The sequence below is a fragment of the Rattus norvegicus genome, chromosome 8 (genome assembly GCF_021556685.1).
Source record: "Rattus norvegicus strain SHRSP/BbbUtx chromosome 8, alternate assembly SHRSP_T2T, whole genome shotgun sequence".
Taxonomy (NCBI): Eukaryota; Metazoa; Chordata; class Mammalia; order Rodentia; family Muridae; genus Rattus; species Rattus norvegicus.
Window position 1 is genome coordinate 109,558,073 of NC_141541.1, and position 22,247 is coordinate 109,580,319.

General features: G+C 40.4%; 1 protein-coding gene and 1 long non-coding RNA gene across 14 annotated transcripts in view; one reads left to right on the plus strand and one right to left on the minus strand.

The window, feature by feature from the left end:
* Positions 1–21,155, plus strand: part of LOC148004318 (uncharacterized) — a 114,154-nt gene extending 92,999 nt beyond the window's left edge. For 3 of the 11 annotated variants that reach the window (XR_015627999.1, XR_015628004.1, XR_015628003.1), the window contains 3 exons: positions 5,222–5,394; positions 9,453–9,531; positions 13,693–13,944. This is a non-coding gene — a long non-coding RNA (uncharacterized LOC148004318). Of the gene's footprint in view, positions 1–646; positions 722–4,933; positions 5,134–5,221; positions 5,395–9,452; positions 9,532–13,692; positions 13,945–17,293; positions 17,470–18,066; positions 18,129–18,530; positions 18,643–20,359 lie in introns of those variants that run through there. The other 8 variants (XR_015627995.1, XR_015627998.1, XR_015627996.1 and 5 more) reach the window with 6 other exon arrangements.
* The window catches only part of Ppp2r3a (protein phosphatase 2, regulatory subunit B'', alpha), a 140,014-nt gene that overhangs the window by 66,049 nt on the left and 51,718 nt on the right, over positions 1–22,247 (minus strand). For 2 of the 3 annotated variants that reach the window (XM_087562862.1, NM_001012202.2), the window contains 2 exon segments: positions 10,571–10,837; positions 2,564–2,667 (listed from right to left, as the gene is read on the minus strand). In XM_087562862.1, coding sequence (XP_087418988.1) covers positions 2,564–2,667; positions 10,571–10,837 — 371 coding nt within the window. 3 annotated transcript variants of the gene reach the window in all.

Genomic DNA, 22,247 nt, shown 5'->3' on the forward strand with positions numbered 1-22,247 from the left:
AAGCTGAGCTCCCTACTATGTTTGTTTGTTTTTATGATAGGTCTCACTCTATAGACCTGGCTGGCCTGGGACATGCTCTGTACACACTGTGAAGAAGTTTACTGATAGTGCCTTGCACACCCTTACCACTTCAGTCCTAATACAATAAAGAAAGAATGTGATTTACTGTTGGAATTTTAAGACTAGGAATGCATCTACTAATCATTTACTTTGTTTTCAAATATCACACAACTAAAAGCCTTTGTGGAGTATGAAGGAATTAGAAGGATCCTCTAAGTTTAATTCTGCTGATGCTATGTGTTTATTTTAAATATAAGTGGACAGTATTTCCATGTTACCAGGAGGAAGGGTATGTAGGCCAGAAAAAGCAAGAAAGGCACATACAAAGAAGGATCATAAGTTAAAAGGGGAGACTGGCTGTGTTGGCTCGTCTTCCGTTAACTTGACACACAAACTAGAGTCATCTGAAAGGAAAACTGAGGCCTCCCCAAGATCCAGCTGTAGGGCATTTTCTTAATTAGTGATTGATGGGAGAGGGCCCAGCCCACTGTGGGTGGTTCCATTCCTAGGCTGGTGGTCCTGGGTTCTCTGAGAAAGCAGGCTGAGCAAGACAGTAAGTATTATCCCTTCTTGGCCCCTGCATCAGCTCCTGCCTCCAGGTTCCTGCCCAGCTTGAGTTCCTGTCCTGACTTCCTTCTATGATGAATAACAATATGGAAATGTGAGTCAAATCAACCCTTTCCTCCCCAACTTGCTTTTTAGTCATGGTGTTTCATCACAGCAAGAGAAATCCTAACTAAGTCACTGGCCCTAATCTCCTGAATTAGCTCAACCTAATTTGAGCTAATTCTCAACCTGTGGGTCATGACTACTTTGTGTGTTTGTGGGGGTCGCATATCAGATATCCGGTATACTAGATATTTACATTATGATTCATAATAGTAGCAAAATAGGTTATGAAGTAGCAATGAAATAATTTTATGACTGGAGGTCACCAAACATGAAGAAGTGTCTTAAAGGGTCACAACCTTAGAAAGGCTGAGAACCGCTGTCATAAATCGTGTTTTAAGAAATAACACCTAGGGCACAGAACATAGCTCTGTTGGCAGACTGTTTGCCTTGGGTTCCGTTCTCAGCACTGCATATGCCTAGTGTGGTAGAAATGCACATCTGTAAATCCCTGAACTTGAGAAAAGGAAGCGGGAAGGTGAGGTGGTCTAAGTCCTCACGAGTGAGTACAAACCCAGCCTGGATACATAAGACTGTCACAAAGCAGAGGCAGGCGGATCTGCTTGGTCTACAAAGACAGTTCCAGGACAGCCAGGACTGTTACACAAAGAAACCCTGTGTAGAAAAACCATATATCTATATATCTATGTCTGTAAGGATGTAGTGTTTTTGATAAATCAACTGAATATAATTTTCCATTGGATATTTAAGACTAAGTACATTTTTATTTTAAAAATTTATTCTGGAGTGTGTGTGTGGGGGTATGGGGTGAGGAGAAGGGGGAAGGTAGGCAGAGGGAGAGAGACCCGCACAAGTGCATGCATGCTGTGGTGGCTGGAGGATATGCATTTTCTACCTCTTTACAGTTCTTTCCTCATTTAAAGTAGCATCTGTCACTGAGCCTGACATTCCCACAAGACTGGATGACCAACGAGATCCTGGTATCTCTGTGTTTCTGTCTCATGCGTGGCTTACAGTACATACCACGCCTGGCTTTTGTGTGGGTGCTGGGGATTTGAACTCAGGTCCTCATGTTTGTACTCTTGTCCACAGAACCACCTCTCCTGCCTGCACATATGCTTTCCTTGTGGTACACGTGGTTCTGCCCTTAAAAGAGAATCTTGATTTACTTTTATCATTACTATTGGATTCAAATTCTGACTCTCTACTTTTATAGGTAAAACCAAGAAAGAAACTGTCACATAGCTATTTAAAAGTATTTCTGTAGATTTGCTTTACTGTTTAAATATACAATATTAAAAACTATACAAAAATTATGCATACTGGTGTTTTTTTTTTTTTTTTTTTTTTTTTTTTTGGTAATGTACCACATGCACACCTGGTGCCTGAGGAGACAAGAAAAGGGCTTTGGATCCCAAGAACTAGAGCTACAGAAGGCTATCAGTAATCATGTGGATGCTAGGAATCAACCTAAGGTCATCTAAAGGGTCAGCCAGTGCTCTTAACTGCTCAGCCACCTCTCTAGCCCTGAGACAGGGTCTCACCCTCTAGCCCTGAGACAGGGTCTCACTAAGTAGCCCTGGCTAGCCTGGAGTAGCTATGTAGACCAGGTTAGCTTCAAACTCACCAATCTGCTTGCTTCTGCCTACCTAGTGCTAAAACTAAAGGAATGTGTCATCATGACTGGAATTATTTAAGGGCATAAAAGACAAAGTCTTGTGGCAAAGAACTTGTAGGTAAAAAGGTAATGAATCGTAGAATTTTCCTTTGAGCTATAAGATACAAAGAAAATGAATAAATGAATGGGATAAATACCACTTATAAGGGCGCCATGACTCTTTGCTGGCCTCAGAATGACTGCTCCTGTACTTACTTTTTCCACATGGCCATGAATGACTGTGCTGTCACAAATCCAGTCTTCTCTCCTCCTGCAGCCCTGAACATGGGGGCTTTCCAATAGAGTGGACAGCCGCAGGCCTGCAAACAATGACACAGTCAGCTAAAGGAAGAGATGACATGGCCAGAGGCGGAGACATGACTTTTACCTGTCATGCCATAGTGGATTAAATGGCTGTTGGGTCAGTGAGAGAGGGCTGGGAGAAGGAGAATGGAGGAACAGAAGGGAAAGCTGCATGTTCAGGGAAGAAGTGGAAAGCCGAAGCACTGCCTTGCAATAATGGCCGTGCAGACTCAGCCCCCTTTCTGCTGCTCTCACACTGTGTTTCCCACCTTCTTGAGAATGACCAAACCTCTAGCTGCATGTGCTCTTCACTTTTTGAACAGAAAATGTAGTCATTTTTCATACCAGGGCACTTGCTATTAAAACACTCTACTACTGACTTCCTTATTTCTCCTTGCCTACTGTTAGTAAGCTCCAGGTTTACAAACACTAACAGTGACAAGCAGACAAAGCACTAAGCTAGAAACGGTACTGTCGATGACTCAGTGCTGAGAAAGCACAGTGCGCTCGCAAAGGGCTTGAGTTTGATACCCAGTACCCATCCAGGTGGCTCCCAACTGTCCATACCTCAAGCTCCAGGGTCACCTGATCCCTCTGACCTCTGAAGACACCTGCCCCCCCCCCACAGAGTCTGATATTCCCCCCTCTCCTGAAAGCTCTAGGCTGTTCAAGGAAGCAGGTATCAAATCCATTTAAGTGGTTATAATTCAAGTAAAAGATGAAAGGTAAGAAACAAATGCTATCATTTATTTATATGTTAGAAGATTGCAAGTAACTGTACATTATAAAAGTTTTGGTAAGAACTTAGTATAAAGCCCTAAAAAGCACCAGTTTTTCTTCTCCTTCAATAAAATATTCTGCTTTAACTAAAAACTATCCTTAAAGTATCTATTTACTTTCTAAGAAAGAGTTCTTACAAAGTTAGCAATTTTTCCTTAAAGGGAAAATGCATTTCCAATAATCATTAACACAGAAACATTAGTAGAGAAAGACTCCAAATCTTTCTAATTCTACACACACATGGAAAGTGTCTTTCCAGTCTAGAACTCTGTGAAGGGGATCACATGTTGTTAGAGGGAAGAGTTTCCTTTGGAGGTAAGACTAGATGTGGCTGTACCTTGGGTTAGGGGACGCTACTCCTGGTATGAAACTCTGCACAGGAGCCTCATTGTTGCCTAAGGAACATCTCGTTGGACATTATCATGGGAGATCACAGGACTGCTGATAGTTCAAACTAGAGACGAAGATGTGGAAAGCAAGATTCAAGCCAAACAAGATAAAAACAGGACAGAAATGAAAGACTGCTGCCTCCAGGAACAGTGTTTATTTCACAAGCAGAATAGAATTTAGGGTTTCTTGGGATGAGTGTGGTAGTTCTTGTAAGGAAATGGCAACTTGAATAGTCTTCCTATATTGGGGGGGGTCATCCCCTTTGACTGAGTGTAAACTTCAGGAGAGACAAACATTGACCAGTGAGTAAGGAGAGTGACACATAACTAGCCAGTCTGCTCAGCAGAATCAGCCCTGCCAATAAATCCAGTGACAGATGTTGCAGGGTAAGGCTTCTGACATCTATAATTTAAGACTGCTTAAGTCCAGAGGTTGAAGGCTTCAACTAAGGTCAGGAATGAGAAATAGTATTGCTTAGCAACCATGCTATTTTTGTCTATTACAGAAATTGTGACTGCTATGGTAGAAAGCTCAGTTAAGGTAGTTCGGGTAGGTAAACTATCAAGTCCACCCTCCTCAATCCCAGCCCCCTTTCCATGCACAATGTGTTCTAAGGAGATGCTTCTCGGTAGCCTTAGAGACAGGCTCTTGACTGGGAAAGATAAAAAGTCACCTTTATTTTGGCTGTAGGGGAGCCACGGATACAAAGCACAGAGAGAATTGGAAGTTTTCCTAGTTGGGCTTAATTGTTAAGTTGACACAGCCTGGACTCGTGTGGGAAGAAAGCCTTGATTAAAGAACTGCTTGAATCAAACTGGTTTGTGGGCATGTTTGTGAGGGACTGTCTTGATTATTAACTGGTGAAGGAGGGACCAGCCTACAGTGGGAGGCACTATCCTTAGACAAGTGATCTTAGATTATATAGAGGCTTGATGAGCACTGACCAGACGGTGAGCCAGCAAGTCGTTCTCTTTGTGGTTCTTGCCTCCAGTTCAGGTACTCACCTTGATTCCCTGCCCTGAACAGTCTCTGTGATGAATTGTGATGTGAAAGTATAAGCCAAGAAAACCCTTTCTTTCCCAAGTTGTTTTTGATCAGAACATTTTATTACAGCAATGAAGAAAAAAAAAAAAAAGCCAAAACAGAAGTGGTTTGCCGAAGGATTTGAAACTCTAGTCACTTAAGTCCATCAAGAATTTTTTTCAGAACTAGAAGAGTTCAGTTTCCATCTTAATACAGGAGAGTCACCAACTTCAGCTGAAACCCTTCCAGGAGATGCGTGCTTATCACCTTTTGCAGGGCGACTTCTACTGGTAAACAACCTTCATTCTCTTGTGTTGAGGTATTTCCCCCAAGCCTACTACTATTACCCTGCTAAAGGAACATATGCTATACCCACAGGTCAGTGCAACACTCAGCCGTCACCAGGGAAGCTTCTTCCTACAGGAGATAGGAATTAACACCAGGGCAACATGCAGAGGGAGACTCTGGAGACTCAGTTCTGCACGGGACGTCCTGATCAAAACCCTCAGCTCATGGCTCAGGGATCTCTACAGAGGAGGGAGCAGGAAGAGGTAATCGGTAACTTGAAGAAGAAAGAGCTTTCAGATACAACGGGATTAATGCAAATATGAACTCACAGAGTGTGGCAGGACGAGTAAGGCATGCACACGTTCAAGCCGAGACGGGAGGTAGACACAGGGTCTCACCCCTAACGGGGATAGTATTTGCAATTAATACCCATTGGCAAAGGGAAAAAGTCAGTTTTCTCCAATGTCACTGGGTGTATCGACTGCACCCCAGGGCAAGGACTGCATCCAGGAGTAAGTAGTCGGCTGACACAAATGAACTCCATTCTTTTGGGGGTGGACTGTTTGTTACCTTTTGGTTTTTTTTTTTTTTTTGGTCTTATTGGTGTTTTGGTTGTTTTAATATTCTCTCTCTCTCTCTCTCTCTCTCTCTCTCTCTCTCTCTTTCTCCCTCCCTCCCTCCCTTCCTTGCTCTGTGTGTGTGTGTGTGTGTGTGTGTGTGTGTTTTATTTGAGAGATGGAGAACACATAAGGTTGTATGTGGGATCTGGGAGGAGCTGGAGGGAGGGGGAACATGACTAAAATATTACATGAAAAAGAATTTTAAATAAAAAAGTGCAGATTAGGAAAAAATAGAAAAAATTAGTAGCTGAAAATAATGAGGCAGAAAGGCATTAAAAGCCCTGCCTATAGGTGGGGGGAGAAACAATCTTTTCTTTCTATGACTGCTGTTAAAGTGCAGGGATGTCATTCATAAGGAGTAGTTTAAGTCGCCAAGACGTTACTACACGAACTCATTAAGATTCAAAGGCAAAATCCCAAAGATAAAATTCAACAACGACAATGCTGTGAAATAGATTAGAAAAGGTCATCCTTTTCTCAAAGTACCTGAGTACGCAAGTGTTAGGCAGCACAAAAGTACCAGGCCCTAGCAGACAGTGTCAAAGGAAAACAGATGGGTAAAATAATGACGGCAAGGTCTGTGGGCCTCTACTATGACTGTCTGAAAGGAACACAGTTGGCTACCTTTACTGAAAGCAAATAAGTTAGTGTAAGGAAGCCAGGAGATCAGGAAAAGCCTGGAAAGTAAGTGACACAAATCTGAGAATACCTAACGGGGTTTTTAATAACATAGAAGAGAATGAACCAGTGTGAAGACTTTTTGTTTTTAAGAAAGACAACAGGTGTCAAGTGATTCAGAAAATACATTTAGAAGAAGCAAAAGTAAGAATGAATATGGTAATTAAAGTTATTTGAGTAAAGGAAACTAGACTAACACTTATAATTTGATCTAAGAATGGCCAACAACAATAAGAATCTTAAAGCAGGGTTGTTCTGATGTGCACAAGAGATTACTCGCTATCTGCCGTGTGTTTTCAATGTCACAGTGTTCTCAAGGCTATTACTTCATGAGCTTCCATGCAGAAGAGAAGGTATTTTTATTTTTTTATCCTACTTTGTAGAAGAACTGAAGTACAAGGTGCTCCCCTATGAGTCACAAGGCACAACTGGTCCAGACGATGGACCACCTGAAGAGAGGAGCCAGGGAGGGGGTGTCGCAGGATCCAGATGAGAGTTTCCTTTCTTTCCTTCAGTGTATACTAGAGGCCCTGTCTCTGACAGGTGCTTTTCTCTCAGTTGTTTAGTTCCTATGTCTACACTGCCCTCTTAGGGTTATTTTTGAATCATATTTTTTCCATCATCACTTGAAGGAGTGAGAAAAAAATTTATAAAGTACACCCTAAAATTTTAACCAGGCATTAATGCACATTAAGTTCTCTGTGGCTACGTGGGTCTAAGATGAACAGCCTGAACAATACTAACAGATGCTGACTGCATAAACATGGTTTCTATGCACTTAAAAAACTGACTCCAGTCTTTATAGCTACACTTAAGCGCCACTAAGAGTGGGTTACAAACATAAGCTGGTTTTCCAAACATTTTTATATACTGCAAGAATCCATAAACATTCATTTACTACTCTGACAATCTTCTCTCTCGCTGTTCTTTAATGGCAGCCTCTCCCTTTTCTACATTAACCTGCTGTAAGACAATGGGCAGTAAGTGCTAGAGACACAGTTGACTGACTGCTTCCTGGCCAGAAAAAAAAAAAAAAAAAAGACTAGAGAATGTTGAAAATAAACACAATTTAGTTAAGTGCTAAGAAACAGGAGCCAAGTAAAAGCTAGGTTAAATAAAATTAGGTAGCTGGAAGATACAAATTTTTAAAATAAGTGGTTTTAAGAATAAAGAGACAGGCTGGAGAGCTGGCTAAGGAACAGTCTACTCCTGCAGAGGACCTGTTTCCTTCCCAGGACCCAATCAGGCAGCTTACAACCACCTGTAACACACACACACACACACACACACACACACACACACAAACACACACACACACACGCACACATTTCATTATATTTTGCTTTCTAGGCTAACAGTTAATGTCTAAGAACAGTTAACACAAAGATTTGGCTTCTAAGAATGGAATTTTGGGCTATCTTAAAATTAGTCTAGTATTATATATGTACAATGGCTGCTGTGACATACGATTATTAGCACAAACAGTAAACAGTTAGCTAAGTGCTTAGCAAAGGAAAACAACTTTGTTTAAAAAACTCCCCCCACAGTGTTGGCTTCACGTATGGACTGGTATTCACACCATGTAACTGTTAATGTCCTTCCTTTGATTCCCACCACTTTCCCAGCCTTCACTCTACTCTGTCTACTTGTCTACTGAGCAGGAAAGTGCCACTAAGGGACAAGGGTGGGAGAGCCAGGCTGTGAGGAACAGGCTGAACAGGCTCCTTAGTCAAGGGGCTGGTAATATGCAGAAGAAAGAAGAAGAAAGAAGAGGAGGAGGAGGAAGAGGAGGAAGAAGGGGAGAAAGGAGGAGGAGAAATAGAAGGAAGAAGAGAGGAAGGGGAAGGAGAAAGAAGAGGAGGAGGAGGAGGCAGAGGAAGAGGAGGAGAAAGGAGGAGATGATGATGATTCCAGGAATCTTTATTCAAGACAGGACAGGCTGCAGGCCTAAGGCCATGAGGTTCTCATTGTCAGCATGGGCTTTGAATTAGTTACTCTTCTACTGCTATGATATACGGTGCCATGACCAGAGCAACTCACAGAAAAGTTTATTTAGGCTTATGGTTCAAGAGGACTAAGAGTTCATGATAGCAGAGTGCAGGCATGGGCTAGGGGAGCAAGCTGAAAGTGTAAATTCTCAAGCAGGAAGCAGAGAGAGTGAACTAAAATGATGGAAGGGTTTATACTCTCAAAGCTCAGTTCCAGTGACATCTTCCCCCAACAAGAACATACCTCCTAAAACTTCTAATAGCTTCATCAACTGGGGACTAATTATTTAGATGCCTGCTTTCAGAGAACTGCTTTGCACTGTCCTGATTTCTATCTATAGCCAGCATAGATCACAGAGTTTTCCTTCTCCAATGTCCATAAAAATGTTCTTAGATTTAATTTGGTAGACATTTTCTAGCTGCTTCTAACCTATCTGATAGTCATTTCTGGAACCTTTCTCAGACTATGGGGAAACATCTCATTCAAACCATTATAGAGCTCTGTAGACACAGGGCACAAAGCTTCATATCTGAGACAATTTCTCCTTATCTGCCCATTCGAAGCATTCCTACTTAAAAAAGGAATCATTTGGCAAGTATGCAGTCAACATCTGATAGAAAATTCTGTGTGTATGCAACATACACACATTAGAAACCAGCCTTATTTATTTAAAATCTTTGTTAGCTTAGCTAATCCAGTTGATTCTCCTACTCTAAAGCTAGCCCTGCTTTGCACTGTCCTGTCTTTCTATCTGTAGCCAGTGTAGATCAATGTGCTTTCCTTCTCCAAAGTCTGTAAAAATGTTCTCAGCTTTAATCTGGAGGATATTTTCCAGCTGCTTCTAACCTATCTGGTGGTAGTTTTTGGAACTTGTCTCAGGACCTGGTCATCTCTTTTTTTTTGGTAAGCATCTATAATGCTTCAAAACCCTTTCTTTATAGATACCTTCCCTGGTCTCTGGAGTTTTGGTTTAACAAATTACTTCCAAATAAAGATTTTACTTATCCTTGCTAAATTTTCTATTTTTCATTTAGGTCTGTAGCTTTAGCCTATCAAGGGATTTACCATCTTCAGTCTGTGGTCTAACGCAATGGCTGTCACTCAGGAAATTGGGTAAGGAAACTCAATACCCTAACTTAGAGAACCTCTAATGCAGATGGCTCTTTATCCAAAGTTGGCTCAATTGGCATATGTTCATGCAGATAACATACATAGAAACAGCACCATGCTAGAAGTTAAGAGGAATTATTTCCTCACATGAACACTTTCTATTACTTCTAGTTAGTTCTTGTGGGACTATTTTCCTCAAGGTAAACTCTTATTTCTGGAGTAGAAACATTTAAGAATTATCAAGTAAGTTCTAACATAGGGAAAGGAAAGAATAGGAAAAATTACTTTTCAGTTTCTTTAAATCACTCTTTTTGTGATGCATTTAATAGCAAGGTTAGTAGAGTCAGTTAGGGAAGAGGGTGGAGCATGATTAGAACTACACTTCGGCAAATACGATGAGAGGGAAGGATTTAAAGTAGATATTGGAGAAGCTGATAGGAGCGGAGTGGAAATCCATCACAAAGGAGAGGTAGGACAGTGTAATCAATATCTACACTTGTGAGCAGGCAAGAGAGTTCAGCTCATGTAGCAAACAGGTATTAGGAAGTTTTAGAAAGCATCTCTGGGGCCTGACTCTAGAGGCACTGAAATACAAAGAGGAGGAGTTAAACTTTATCTCAAAGAGTAAGTTTTCATATTAAAATAATTATTCCTTCCAAGTGGAAGTGTATGTGAGGGTCTCAGGCATTCTTTGACTTCCTACTTGCTTCTGTGAGGCTCTCAGGCCCCTATAACTTTCAGCCTCTTAAAGTACAGTTTGAAACACTGCTAAATTCTAAGGCCAGTCTAGTCTACAAAGAGTTCAGGATTAGTTATAGTTAAGATAGATAGATGAATGGATGGATGGATGGATGGGTGGATGGGTGGATGGGTGGATGGGTGGATGATAGATAGATAGAATTCTGTGAAGAAGGACCACTGTTCGAGATGCATTATGGTCAAATACTTTTCATCATAGAAGAACCAAAATCAAAGCCTGTGCTTACAGTCAGAGCAGAGAAGCAGTGAAGAGGGGTAGCGAGTCCCTGCAGTGTCACGTTACCTTTGCAATTCTCCCCATTTCATGAATATCTGCTTTTTGATCTTCAATATCCTTGAAAGCAGCTTCAATTCTGCCTAGGATCTGTTCGTGGTTGCTGCAGGTGTCTGGGAGTCCTTCGGGAAAGTAGAACTGTGGAATGTTTATGGACAGTGGTGTATTCACGACATCGCTCACACAAGGAACAGGGGAGGCAGGCTGGGGACTACTTGGAAGGGTGGCTGCAGGTGGACATGGTGTTGCAGGTTTTTTTTCTGGTTTATTTTGAATCTGGAAGAAAAATGTGATTATAAGATACAAAAATTCTAAACAGTATCTATTTTTCAGAAGCAATAAGAAGTGTGTAAATAACAAAAAGACTTCAACTAGAGACAGTAGCGATCAAGGGTTCACTTTAAAGCATTTAAGAGGGGAGTAAGCTTCTAGGGAGTGTTTTCCATATTAAATACACATTATTTGTCAATACTTAGTCACATAATTTATGGTTTAAAAAACACTGCAGTAAATTTTTCCATCTATTAGTTGGCAAATATTTCAGGATAATCAAAGACCAATATCAGCTAGAGCAACACCGGCTGATAAAGATCTTAAAATGTATTCTTTATGTTGTTGTTAGAACAACTAGAAAGAAAATTCTGGTTTATTGTTGAATATTGTTTCACATATATATCCAACAGGCCAATAAACAAACAAACAAACAAATGTAAGTACATAGAAAAAAAACAAGGAAACGCCTTTTATCTTTGGCCTTTTAAAGTCATTCCATGCAGACCAACTACTTGTAGTACAGGTAAGAACGTGCATGAAAAAGGTCACCCAGGAACAATGCAAAGGCAGCATTTGGACATCCTGTGGGTTAAGGTATAGTCTTAGTTGGAGTTTTACTAGCTATGTTCTTTTTGGTGTTTATGTGAATTTCTACCCCTCCAAAGGAAGACATGATAAATTCTTTAAAAATATACAACTAATGTCTGTATTGGTGGTATGGTGGTGACCATAGGGCTTTCTAAAATATACACAGTTAGGGGCTGGGGATGTAGCTCAGTGGGCAGAGTACCTGACTACTATTCACAAGGTAGTGGGTTCAATGCCAAGTCCTGAATAAAATCTGGTGTGGTGGTACAAGCTTGTAGTCCCAGTACTTGGAAGGTAGGAGGGTCAAGAGCTATATAGGTCATCCTCTGATATCTAGCAAGTTGGGAGTCCAGCCTGGGCTTCATAAGACTCCTTCTTAAAAAAGAAAATATACATATTGGAATGTATTTGGGATATGGGATATTTTAATTTTTTTCTAGTTTGACTTTGTCAAAGTAAAATTACTACCAGCACTTGACAAATATTTTAAAAAAAACTTCTGGCTGGTTTGTTTGCCCCTTCCCCTAAGATAGTAGGTTGTTTTCTGTGAGATATAAATTTAACTCATTTTTGGTATGTTGTAACAGGCAAGAACCAGGGTCACTAATTTCATTATAATCAGTCTTTACAGTTAAATAAATGTTAATTTTTAGTTTATATCTTTCCTTTTCCCAAAAAGTATTTGTTGTGGTGTACTTCATGGGACAGTGGAAGGCACAGTGTGAAGAGAAATGGGGAGGCAGTGGAGAGATTGATATTACTCAGGATCAAGGAGAGAGTCAAGGGGGTACACCACCATTCGGATAAGAGTGTTTGCCTACATGTGTGTCTGCCTGTGCACCATGTACATGCTTGGTGCTGTGGAGCTTAGAAGAGGGCTTCAGAGCTACAGGGTCTGGAGTTAAAGATGGTTCTGAGCCCATATTGATGCTGGGAATCTCTCATATCCTCCTCAAGAGCAGCAAGTGTTCCTAATTGCTGACCCATCTTGCCAACCCCATATGTGTGGCTTTTTAGGAGTTTATTTTTTACCAATGAAGAATAGATTCAGTTCTGAGAGTCCTAGCAGGAGAAAAAATAGAAAAGGATTTCATGAAGCTTTGCAGGGTTCTAAGTTAACAAGGGCCATGAGCATGGCGATGTGTTAGATACTGCATAAAGGATGAAAGGTGAACAATTACTGAGTAGTTAGGGTCGGGTGTGTGTACTAGAAGTCTTACCCAGCACTGGTGGATGGTAGGCAGGTTCTCTGCCACTAAGCTACCTTCCCAGATCTAGGTTGTGGTTTTTTTTTTTTTTTTAAATTTACTGTGAACACAAAGTATTATTCAAATGTTCTTTCTTTTTAAAATTACTCTGAACAGTGATCCCATATAAAGCCATAGTCAAGGAAGGAATAGCACAGAGGAAAACGAGGCCAATGAACATAAAAACACATAGCAGTAAACAGTGATGGCTTACTAGTCGCTGACCTCAGGAGACTTACCTAATCTTTAGAATTTCAGTAATAAGCAGAAATCATAATCCCCATTCTTTGGAAGATTGTGGGCACTTAAGGAAATAATAGAATGCAACGCAGATAAAGGGTTCCAAGCAGAGCTGAGCACATTTGTCCTTGTGAAAGGCAACGAGTAACAAAGCCAAACAGTGGGGTTCTCAAATGATTATAAACAATGCAGAATTTGGCATAGTTCTTTAGATTCGATAATAAATAATCATGGCCACTTGTAAAGCAATCCAAAGTTTATAAACCTCTCTTGATTTAGCAAAGTGATAATCTATTTTGAATAAACATTTCTTTGCCTTCATGCTAAATCTGCAAATACCACTGCACAGTCGTATGAGTCAGCAGCCCAGACAGTATTCTTAAAATTCTGACACAAAGCAGATCTTCAGAGGCGCTGCCTAGATTCTGGGTGTTATTAGTGTGGTGCTTATTCTGTTATTTTGTGCAGAAAGAGGTTTGTGAGACTATGAGTATACAATCATCAAAATTCTGTTACATAAAAGTGGAAGAACAAACTGACTTTGTGAAGTTTTTCTCTACATGTGTGTTACGGCATGTGTGCTCACATACATCATACACACACTAATAAATATAGTAAAAAGTACTCTTGAAAATGTTTCCAACAGCATGTTATAAAGGGAAGTTAGGTTTAACTTCAGACAATTATGGCACCAGAACTAAGACCATTGGTACTGGTGGGTATGGACACACGCTGCGTTCTACAGCAAGACCTTCAATGCTAACTGTGCATTCACCCTGACAGGTGAACGAACACTGGCTGACAAAGTTAACTGACAGAACGGGCAACTACTCGTCTCTTGTGCGCAGACTTCGTCACACAAAGCAACCGAGTAAGAAAGTATCAATTCGTTGGTTAACGAGGAGAAATAATATAAAAAGTGCATTTATTCTGAACTTTCAGCTGTAGTAATTTGCTTGCAGTTGTGTTAGTTACTAGGAGACACATAATTTAACCTTAAAGTAGTTTAATAAAAATAATTTTATAAACATAGAATTGTATTTTTTTTTTTTGCTTGATTACCTACAGGGCTGACATATCTTCAGTTTAAACTAAAGCTGTTTTGGTCCAGTATAGTGCTAGTAATAAAAAAAAATTTGGAAAAGTATCTCAATTCTCTACTTCAGTTTTTAGCATCAGGACATTACTTAATCATTCTAAACAGTCATTGTAATATTTCCAATATTTGACCATTTTGACACACAGAAAGGAAAAATGTCACATACCTCACCCCCCAAATTTGAAGTTTTTCTTTCTGGGTCAGAAAAACTATAAAACTATGGTTCCTTGCTGGAATCTGGATGGTAACCATTTATATCGGTCCCCCCCCCCCCCCCTTGTATTGTACTCCCTGTCAGGCAACTGATGTGGAGAGACAGACATTGGCCCTAAGAGGGTAAGCAGAGTAGCAGAGACTGTAGACAATGCAGGCAGCGTCAGTATCGGCTTGCTGGAGGATGGCGTTTGTTTCAAATCTGGAAGAAACTGTTATGCTTCTTTGTCTACACGTCCACACAATACTACAGACAGACCCAGCTGTCGCTATATAAAAATACCTTTGGGAGCTGTGAGGATGGTTCAGTGGATAAAGGCATTTGCCACATAAGCCTGATGACCAGACTTTGATCCCTGGGGCCTCCATAAAAGTGGAAGAACAAACTGACTTTGTGAAGTTTTTCTCTACATGTGTGTTACGGCATGTGTGCTCACATACATCATACACACACTAATAAATATAGTAAAAAGTACTCTGCTTTTACCAATATTATCAAGATCCATATTCTTTTAGACAAACATTCATTATATCTTAATAAAATCTACTGATTTAAACTTACAGATAAGTTTTCTACAGGAATTCTCACTTTCTAATATGCTTGGTAAATACTTAGTAAGTTATTTATTGTCTGCAAAACAGGATTCCTCCCTACAGGATAAAAATGTGAGTACTGTACTCCAGCACGGCTCTATTTTTAAACCTGCTAGAGCCCTCCACAAATAGCTTCTGTAAATAGCTGAATAGCGAGCACAGATTAATTCCTTGACTTAATATCAAGTACAAGTGAGTAATAAAATTAATTATGTGTTAGTTTACTGGGTGGTTGTATTAGTAATTAAAATATTTAAAAGAAACACCCAAGTTTCAAACCTGTGTCTGCTGAAATGACTTCAGCCTCTTCTTAAACCGTGATGGGAGGACAAAATCACAGCCCCTTGCTAGGAACGCTAACTCTCCCCTTAAGTCCGGGTCCCTTCGCAAAGATGTCTCCTTGATCATCATTTTTGGAAAGTGAATGTTTACTTTCCAGTCGGTCAGCTCACTTCCAGCTCACTTCCGAAGATGGTGTCAATCTTGTCAGTAGAAAGATACTTTTTTCTTCTTATCTTACAAATAAATTATTTTAATCATTGTGTTCTCTCAGCCTCCTGGGACCACAATCCATGCTTGTCCTGACATGCAGCTGGTTTCCAAATACAGCCTGCGACTCGCAATGTCTGCTCATAATATTCCAGTTAGAAACACAGCCTGCGAAAGGGCCTATTGCTTCTTGTGGTAGCGTTATGTGAAATTGACCTGTACGTGTTGAGAATGCAGAGCCTTCTGGGAAAGAAAGCACTCACTACTCCTAGCACCACAATTAGAAACATTACAGCTGGACCTAGGAATAGCAACTCCTCAGATAGTGCTAACTTCTGAAACTGAGAAGGGAGGTGCTGACCACATACTTTATCCTCAAACCAGGGTGAAAAAGAGTATGTGGAGCATTTCTGTCTTTTGTCTACTTGATATTGTTAAAAAACAAAACAAAACAAAACAACAAACTGAACTTCAAATTTGAAAGTATTAGCTCAAGAATTGCTTTTTAATTATTATCTGAAGGGGAAGCAATTATTCCATACCCCCTAATCTCTCCACTTAAAATATGACAGAAATAGTCATTCTCAAATGATAATTTACAAAAATATTTTATTGGTTTTAAAAGCAGACTATTTTAGCTACTGAAATAATTATGGCTATAATTTGAAATTTATCTTCAAAAGTATTAAGAAAGTGGAACAACGTAATATGCCAACAAAGAAATATCAGATACATATGAATGAATGAAATTTTTACCAAAGAAGGGTGCAAAAGATGATCAAAAAGAATAACAGTGCACTCTGAACTTATGAGATTTTTTCCTTTGAGGAACTTTAAAGAAATAAAAATATTTCATAATTTTACCATATACTAAATACTGTTCTCATTTTAATATTTATAAGTAAATTACCAAAGTATTCTCTTATGCATATTTATATTTCACTACTTATTTTTAGTTAATCTCACCAACCAGGATTTATTTCTTATTTCTAGAAAATATAAAAATATTTCTATTTCTAGAAACCATAAAGAACAAAACTAAAAATGTGAATGTATACATATACATAAATAATAAATAAATGTAAAAATTGAAATATTTAAAATACACATTTCCATATGTAAATGTGGTTTATGCTTTTCTACTGCCTGTCAGACTTAATCACATACAGGTGAAGAGCTAATATTTATAAAATTTTATGAATTAATTATTTTCCAGGGCAAGTTTAATTTTGTCACTGACTCATTCCAGTATTTTTATGATCACTATGTGCCAGAGGCTGTGCTGGCCGTGAAGACAGAGACAATAGTGAAGTAGCTTCTTAGTTTTCTCACTTTGCTTCCTAGGACAATGGTGAATTGGACAAAAGGACAAGAAATATTTATATATTTCATTTAATTCTTGTATATTTCTTAAGTTTTAAGGTTATAGCAATGGTTAAAAGTCCAAATGTTGGTGAAGTGTGGTGCTGAAACTCAGTGCTTGGTGAGGCAGAGGCATGCCTCTGTTAGCTGTGGGCAGCTATGTCTACATGATGAGACGGCCTCCGCCCTCCCTCCCCAACACACACCAAAAAACAAATACTGCTTAAAGCTCCCAAAGAAAGAGTGCCCTTAAGGAAACATTTCTGTATGTTTTCTGATAATAAAATAAGTTCCAAGTTTTCATTTATAAAACTGTTTTTTAAAAAAGTTAAAAAACCAAAGGGCACAAGGTCAAGGCCCTTAGGGGTGCAGTAAAGAGCTGGCTGTGGCAGTAAGTTACTGACAGAGAGACTAGCGTGAGGTTATTTGATTTTTACTTACTTATTTGTGTTTGTATGGAATTATAGCTGCTTGGTTTTAGTAAGGATTTAAGAACCTGACTTATAAGGAGCACACCTGAAAGAGAGAACCTAAAGACATTGTTTTTAGTGTGGCCTCTTCTTTATTGGGAAAGATCAAGTATAAGCAAACCAGCAGGCTCTGTGACCTGCTTTCTCTCCTCTGAAGACACAGGTAGTCCTGTCTGCACGATGTGTACACTGTGCGTCTCCAGGGCAACGATCACACACAAGAGACCAACAAATGTGAGGATCACTGGGATTTTCAGCTGTTATTTTGAGAGCTGGCTGCCAAGACTGGAGTTCCTTTCCTGTGGCCCATTCCTCCAGAAAAAGCATGCTTGGGTATGAAGGCTAATTTTGTGATGGGCGTCTTTCTCCTTGTATGTTTCAAGGCCTAGCATGAGGCAGTGTGTACCAGTACTTCGTTCCATTGTTGGGACACTTGAGGTGTTTCTACTTTTGGGCTATTATAATGTATCGAGAGAGAATCTCAAGTTCAGAAAGATTATCTCTTTTGCCCAAAAAATGCTTATTCTAGAGCAGAGGTTCTCAACCTGCGGGTTGTGACCCCTTTGGGAGTCAAATGACCCTTCCACATCAGAAATGAAAACACCAATGTTTACATTACAATTCATAACAGAAGCAAAGTTACTGTCATGAGGTAGCAACAAAAGGAATTTTATGGTTGGGGTCGGCACTGGATGAGGGACCGTATCCAAGGGTCCTGGTTGAGAACCACCAGAGGAAGATTATGAAATGTGAAGTTTCTGAGTGGGGCTTTTGTGGTTTTCCTGGCAGAGGCATATGCAGGAAAGGATGGCACTATTGCTAAGGCTCTAAATATAAGACATTCCTTTTGAGATAGCCTTCAGTATCTCAAACAAGAAAAAAAAAAAAAAACAAAACAAACCAAAATGTTCCCTTCTTCTGTCATAAAAGCGGCTATGGAACCCAGGAGAGCAGTACTAAGTCTGGAGGAAGAAGATGTGCTCCAATGGAAGGTAAGTAAGGAAAAGTGGTATAAAATTGTATTGAGGCCAATACATTCCCTCCCATACAATTCATTCTGTAAGGCTTGGTCTGAAACTCAGAATTGTCTTTAAAACAAATTTCTAAATCTTATAATTATCTGGCCTTCTCTCTTACAAAAGGAAGACAGTGATATATAACCTTAATTATCTTTGGAAAGATCAGCTCTGGGCAACGTTTTAAGAAGGATTGCTTAAAAAAATTCGAAGATTGAGTGAAAAACTAAATCACTTATTTTGATTTATGTATTAACGCAGTGTGTTACGCTAGGGGCTGTAGCTGTGTCTTAGCGTTAGAGTGCTTACCTAGAATGCACAAGGCTCTGGACTGGAAAATTCCCAGAACTGGAAAAAGACCACCCTCTCACCCCTCAGACCAACAGAACAACCAACCAACCAACCAACCAACCAACCAACCAACCAACCAATCAACACCCTCCCCCCATCAAAATGGTGTTTACTGCTTATCAACAACGTGTTATGCTGAGTAAGTCAAGCCCTTGTTCTGCACACATGGTAATTTATAGCCACTCACCAGCCTCAGCTGAATGCAGTTATGGAGACCAAGATAACATCAGCCAAGAACTTCCAGTTAGGAAGGCAGTTGGGATAATCCAGGCAGCAAAGACTGTACAAATGTGAGTAATAGAAACACAATACTACAGGGCAGGGATAAGCCTAGTTGTTGAGAATCCATGTTGTGGTGTTGGAAGCAATTGCAGAAAGACAATAGACAGCGGAAAGACAACAGACAGTGGGTCAAAAGGATTTTGCTAAGAAGACACCAAGAGGAAATAAGTTACATAGTAGAGAGGAGGTTGGGATATATCAGCACTATACTGCTGATTAACAAAAGGAAGTTGGCTATTTTGGGAAAAATTGAACATTAAATCAACCTGGACATGGTAGCACACACACTTGTATTTCCACCTACCAGGAGGCTGAAGCAAGAGGACTGCAAGTTCAAAGCCTGGGCAATTTAGTGAGACCCTATTTCAAAACAAAACACCATCACTAACAAAGGAAACAGAAGATTTTCATTTCATTGACACATTAAACAGATGCAGGAAGGAAGGAAGGAGGTGGAGGGGGGGCAATATGGTTAAAAATTTTTTTCATTTACTTTTTGCTACAGGGACTCACTGGGTAGCTGTGGCAGGCCTGGAACTTACTGTGTAGACCAGGCTGACCTTGAACTAATAGAGATCTGCCTGCTTCTATCTACAGAATGCCAGCATTCTGGGTGTGCATCACCACATCAAGCCTAAAACTTGTTTATAGGTGCATGAGCACATTATCAGTAGCTATAACTACTGCAGAAATGTTTCTCCTTCACCCATCAGCCATTATTAACTGCACATAAAAACTCAGGATAATATGATCTTAGGAATTTGGATTGAGAGTTAAGTTCATGTGCATTAACACAGAAGGTTGGAATTGGTGGTCAAGACTGTACTACCGATAACAAGCACTAGGTTGTGAAGTATATGTCAAAGCACTGTCTTTGGTCTTTAAAAGTACATTTGTGAGAGGAGACTGCATCCTTCTCCCTAGCCTAAAGTCATCATTGTTTCCTGGGAGTCTCAAAGGAAATAGAAGGACTCTGATTCAAAGATCTGTATCTGACAACTCTTTGAAGTAGGGAGACATAAGGTATAGAATAAATAAGGTAGAATCTATTAATACAGGTAGTTTGATGTACTTTCTGAAGATGGTCATATTAGGAAAGACTTTTGGGAGTTCAAGCCTGAATGTAACACCACAATCTTTTGAAGTACTTTGAAAAAAATTACTTTTAATAAGAAGAAAATTTAAAAATTATAGAAGTGTTGAAATGTCCTACAGTGGGGAAAGGGAACTTGTTGAGCCCACCTCCAGCAGAAAGACAGGGCATAAAGTGATGGTTGGGGTTGCTATCCCACAGTTAAAACTCTGACCCATAATTGTTCCTGTCTGAAAGAAATGCAGGGATGGAAATGGAGAAGAGCCTGAGGAAAAGGAGGTCCAGCGACAGGTCCAAAGTGGGATCCAGCTCAAGGGGAGGCCCCAAGATCTGATACCATTCCTGAGGCTATAGGGTGCTCATAAAAAGGGACCTATAATGACTGCCCTCCGAAAGACCCAACAAGTAGTTGAAATAGTCAGATGCAGATATGTGCATCCAACTGATGGACAGAAACTGCTGACCTCTCTGGTTGAATTAGGGAAAAGCTGGAGGAAGCTGAGGAGGTGGGCAACCCTGTAGGAGGACCAGCAGTCTCAATTAACCTGGACCCCTGAGATCTCTCAGACACTGGATCACCAACCAGGAAGCACACACCAGCTGAGATGAGGCCTCCAACACATGTACAGCAGAGGACTCCCAGGTCTGCGTCCAGTCAGAGAAGATACACCTAACCCTCAAGAGACTGGAGGCCCCAGGAAGTTTAGAGGTCTGGTGGGGTGGGTGGGGTGGAGACATCCTCATGGAGAAGGGGGAGAGGGGGAGGAGATATGGAATAAAATCAGGTGTGTAAAAATAAATAAATAAGATCACAGAAGTCTCAAAGTCTATAAAAGTCGGGCTGCTAGTAAATACCTCAGGTGTCTGTTGAGCTGTGAGGTTACATTTTGCCAGCTTCAAACAAAGTAGAGTCACCTGGTATGAGACCCTCAGTTGAGAATTGCCTCCATCAGATTGGCTTGTAGGCAAACCTGTAGGGCACTGTCTCGGTAAATGGCCCACCATGTTCACTGCCATCCTTGGGCAGGTGGTCCTGAGCTGTATATGAAAGTGGATTTGAGCAAGCCCTGGATAGCATGTCAGTAAGCTGCATCCCTCTGTGGCTGCTTCTTCAGTTCCTGTCTGTAGGTTCCTCCTTGAGCTCCTTCCCTGGATTCCCTCAAGGATGGATTCTAACAGGTAAGATGTAAGAGTGCTTTTCCGGGGCTGGGGATTTAGCTCAGTGGTAGAGCGCTTACCTAGGAAGCGCAAGGCCCCGGGTTCGGTCCCCAGCTCCGAAAAAAAAAAAAAAAAAAAAAAAAAGAACCAAAAAAAACAAAAAAAAAAAAAAAGAGTGCTTTCCCTCTGCCATGGGTTTCAGTCAGTGTTTCTAACAGCAACAGAAAGCACACTAGCACGGGAACACTCACTGAGTGCTGCTGCTCTGGGTTTGTCAACAGAAAGCACACTAGCACGGGAACACTCACTGAGTGCTGCTGCTCTGGGTTTGTCTGTGGTGAGTAAACAACTGTGTTAGCTGTAAACAACCTCTGCCACAGTCCTGAAATCTGTGCTGCTGACATGTGGAAACAGTCCTGAACTATACAATTATTCAAAACGTGTTACAATTTTAACTTGTACTTGCCCACGCCATTTTTCCTTTTGTTGCTAGGAACGGACACACTAGACAACCACTGAGCACCCTCCTCACCCAGTTGTATTTTTCTAATCTAGGCATGTTAAGTTGTCAGGTTTCATCAGACTTACAGTTTTGACACTTTTAGTAAAGTTACATTTTAAAACATGTTTCTAGAAGGAGGCTAGGGCTTATATTTTGACCTTTGAGTTATAATTAACATGCTATTGCCCCACTAAACTTAAGAGACCTAAGTTGACTATAACGCCATCTGCTGGTAGCAATAAAAAAGTGTTAAAGTTTGATTTATTGGGGCTGGGGAGACAGTTCAGACAGTGAAGTGCTGTGCTTGCAGTGCGAGCATGGGGACCTGAGCTCACATCTCCAGCACCCACGTAAAAGTCAGTCATTGGACATGGAGGTGTGTCTACAACACTAGTGGGGCATACAGACAGGTAGATCCCTAAAACTCACTAACCAGCTAGTCTAGTTTATCAGGGACCTCTGGGTTCAGTGAGATCTCATTTCGAAAATACGGTGGAAAGAGATAGAAAAAGATACCAGATGTTGACCTCTGGCCTCCACATGCGTAGTTCACCTAACCCCAGACATACACAGACCCACATACAGAGAGATGAAGTATTACCTAGGTATATTTTTTTAGTGTTTACTTTTCTATAAAATTATTTCATTATTTTCCATATTAAAATATGGCCTCAGCATAGTAATTCATTCATTCATAATTATGGACCTT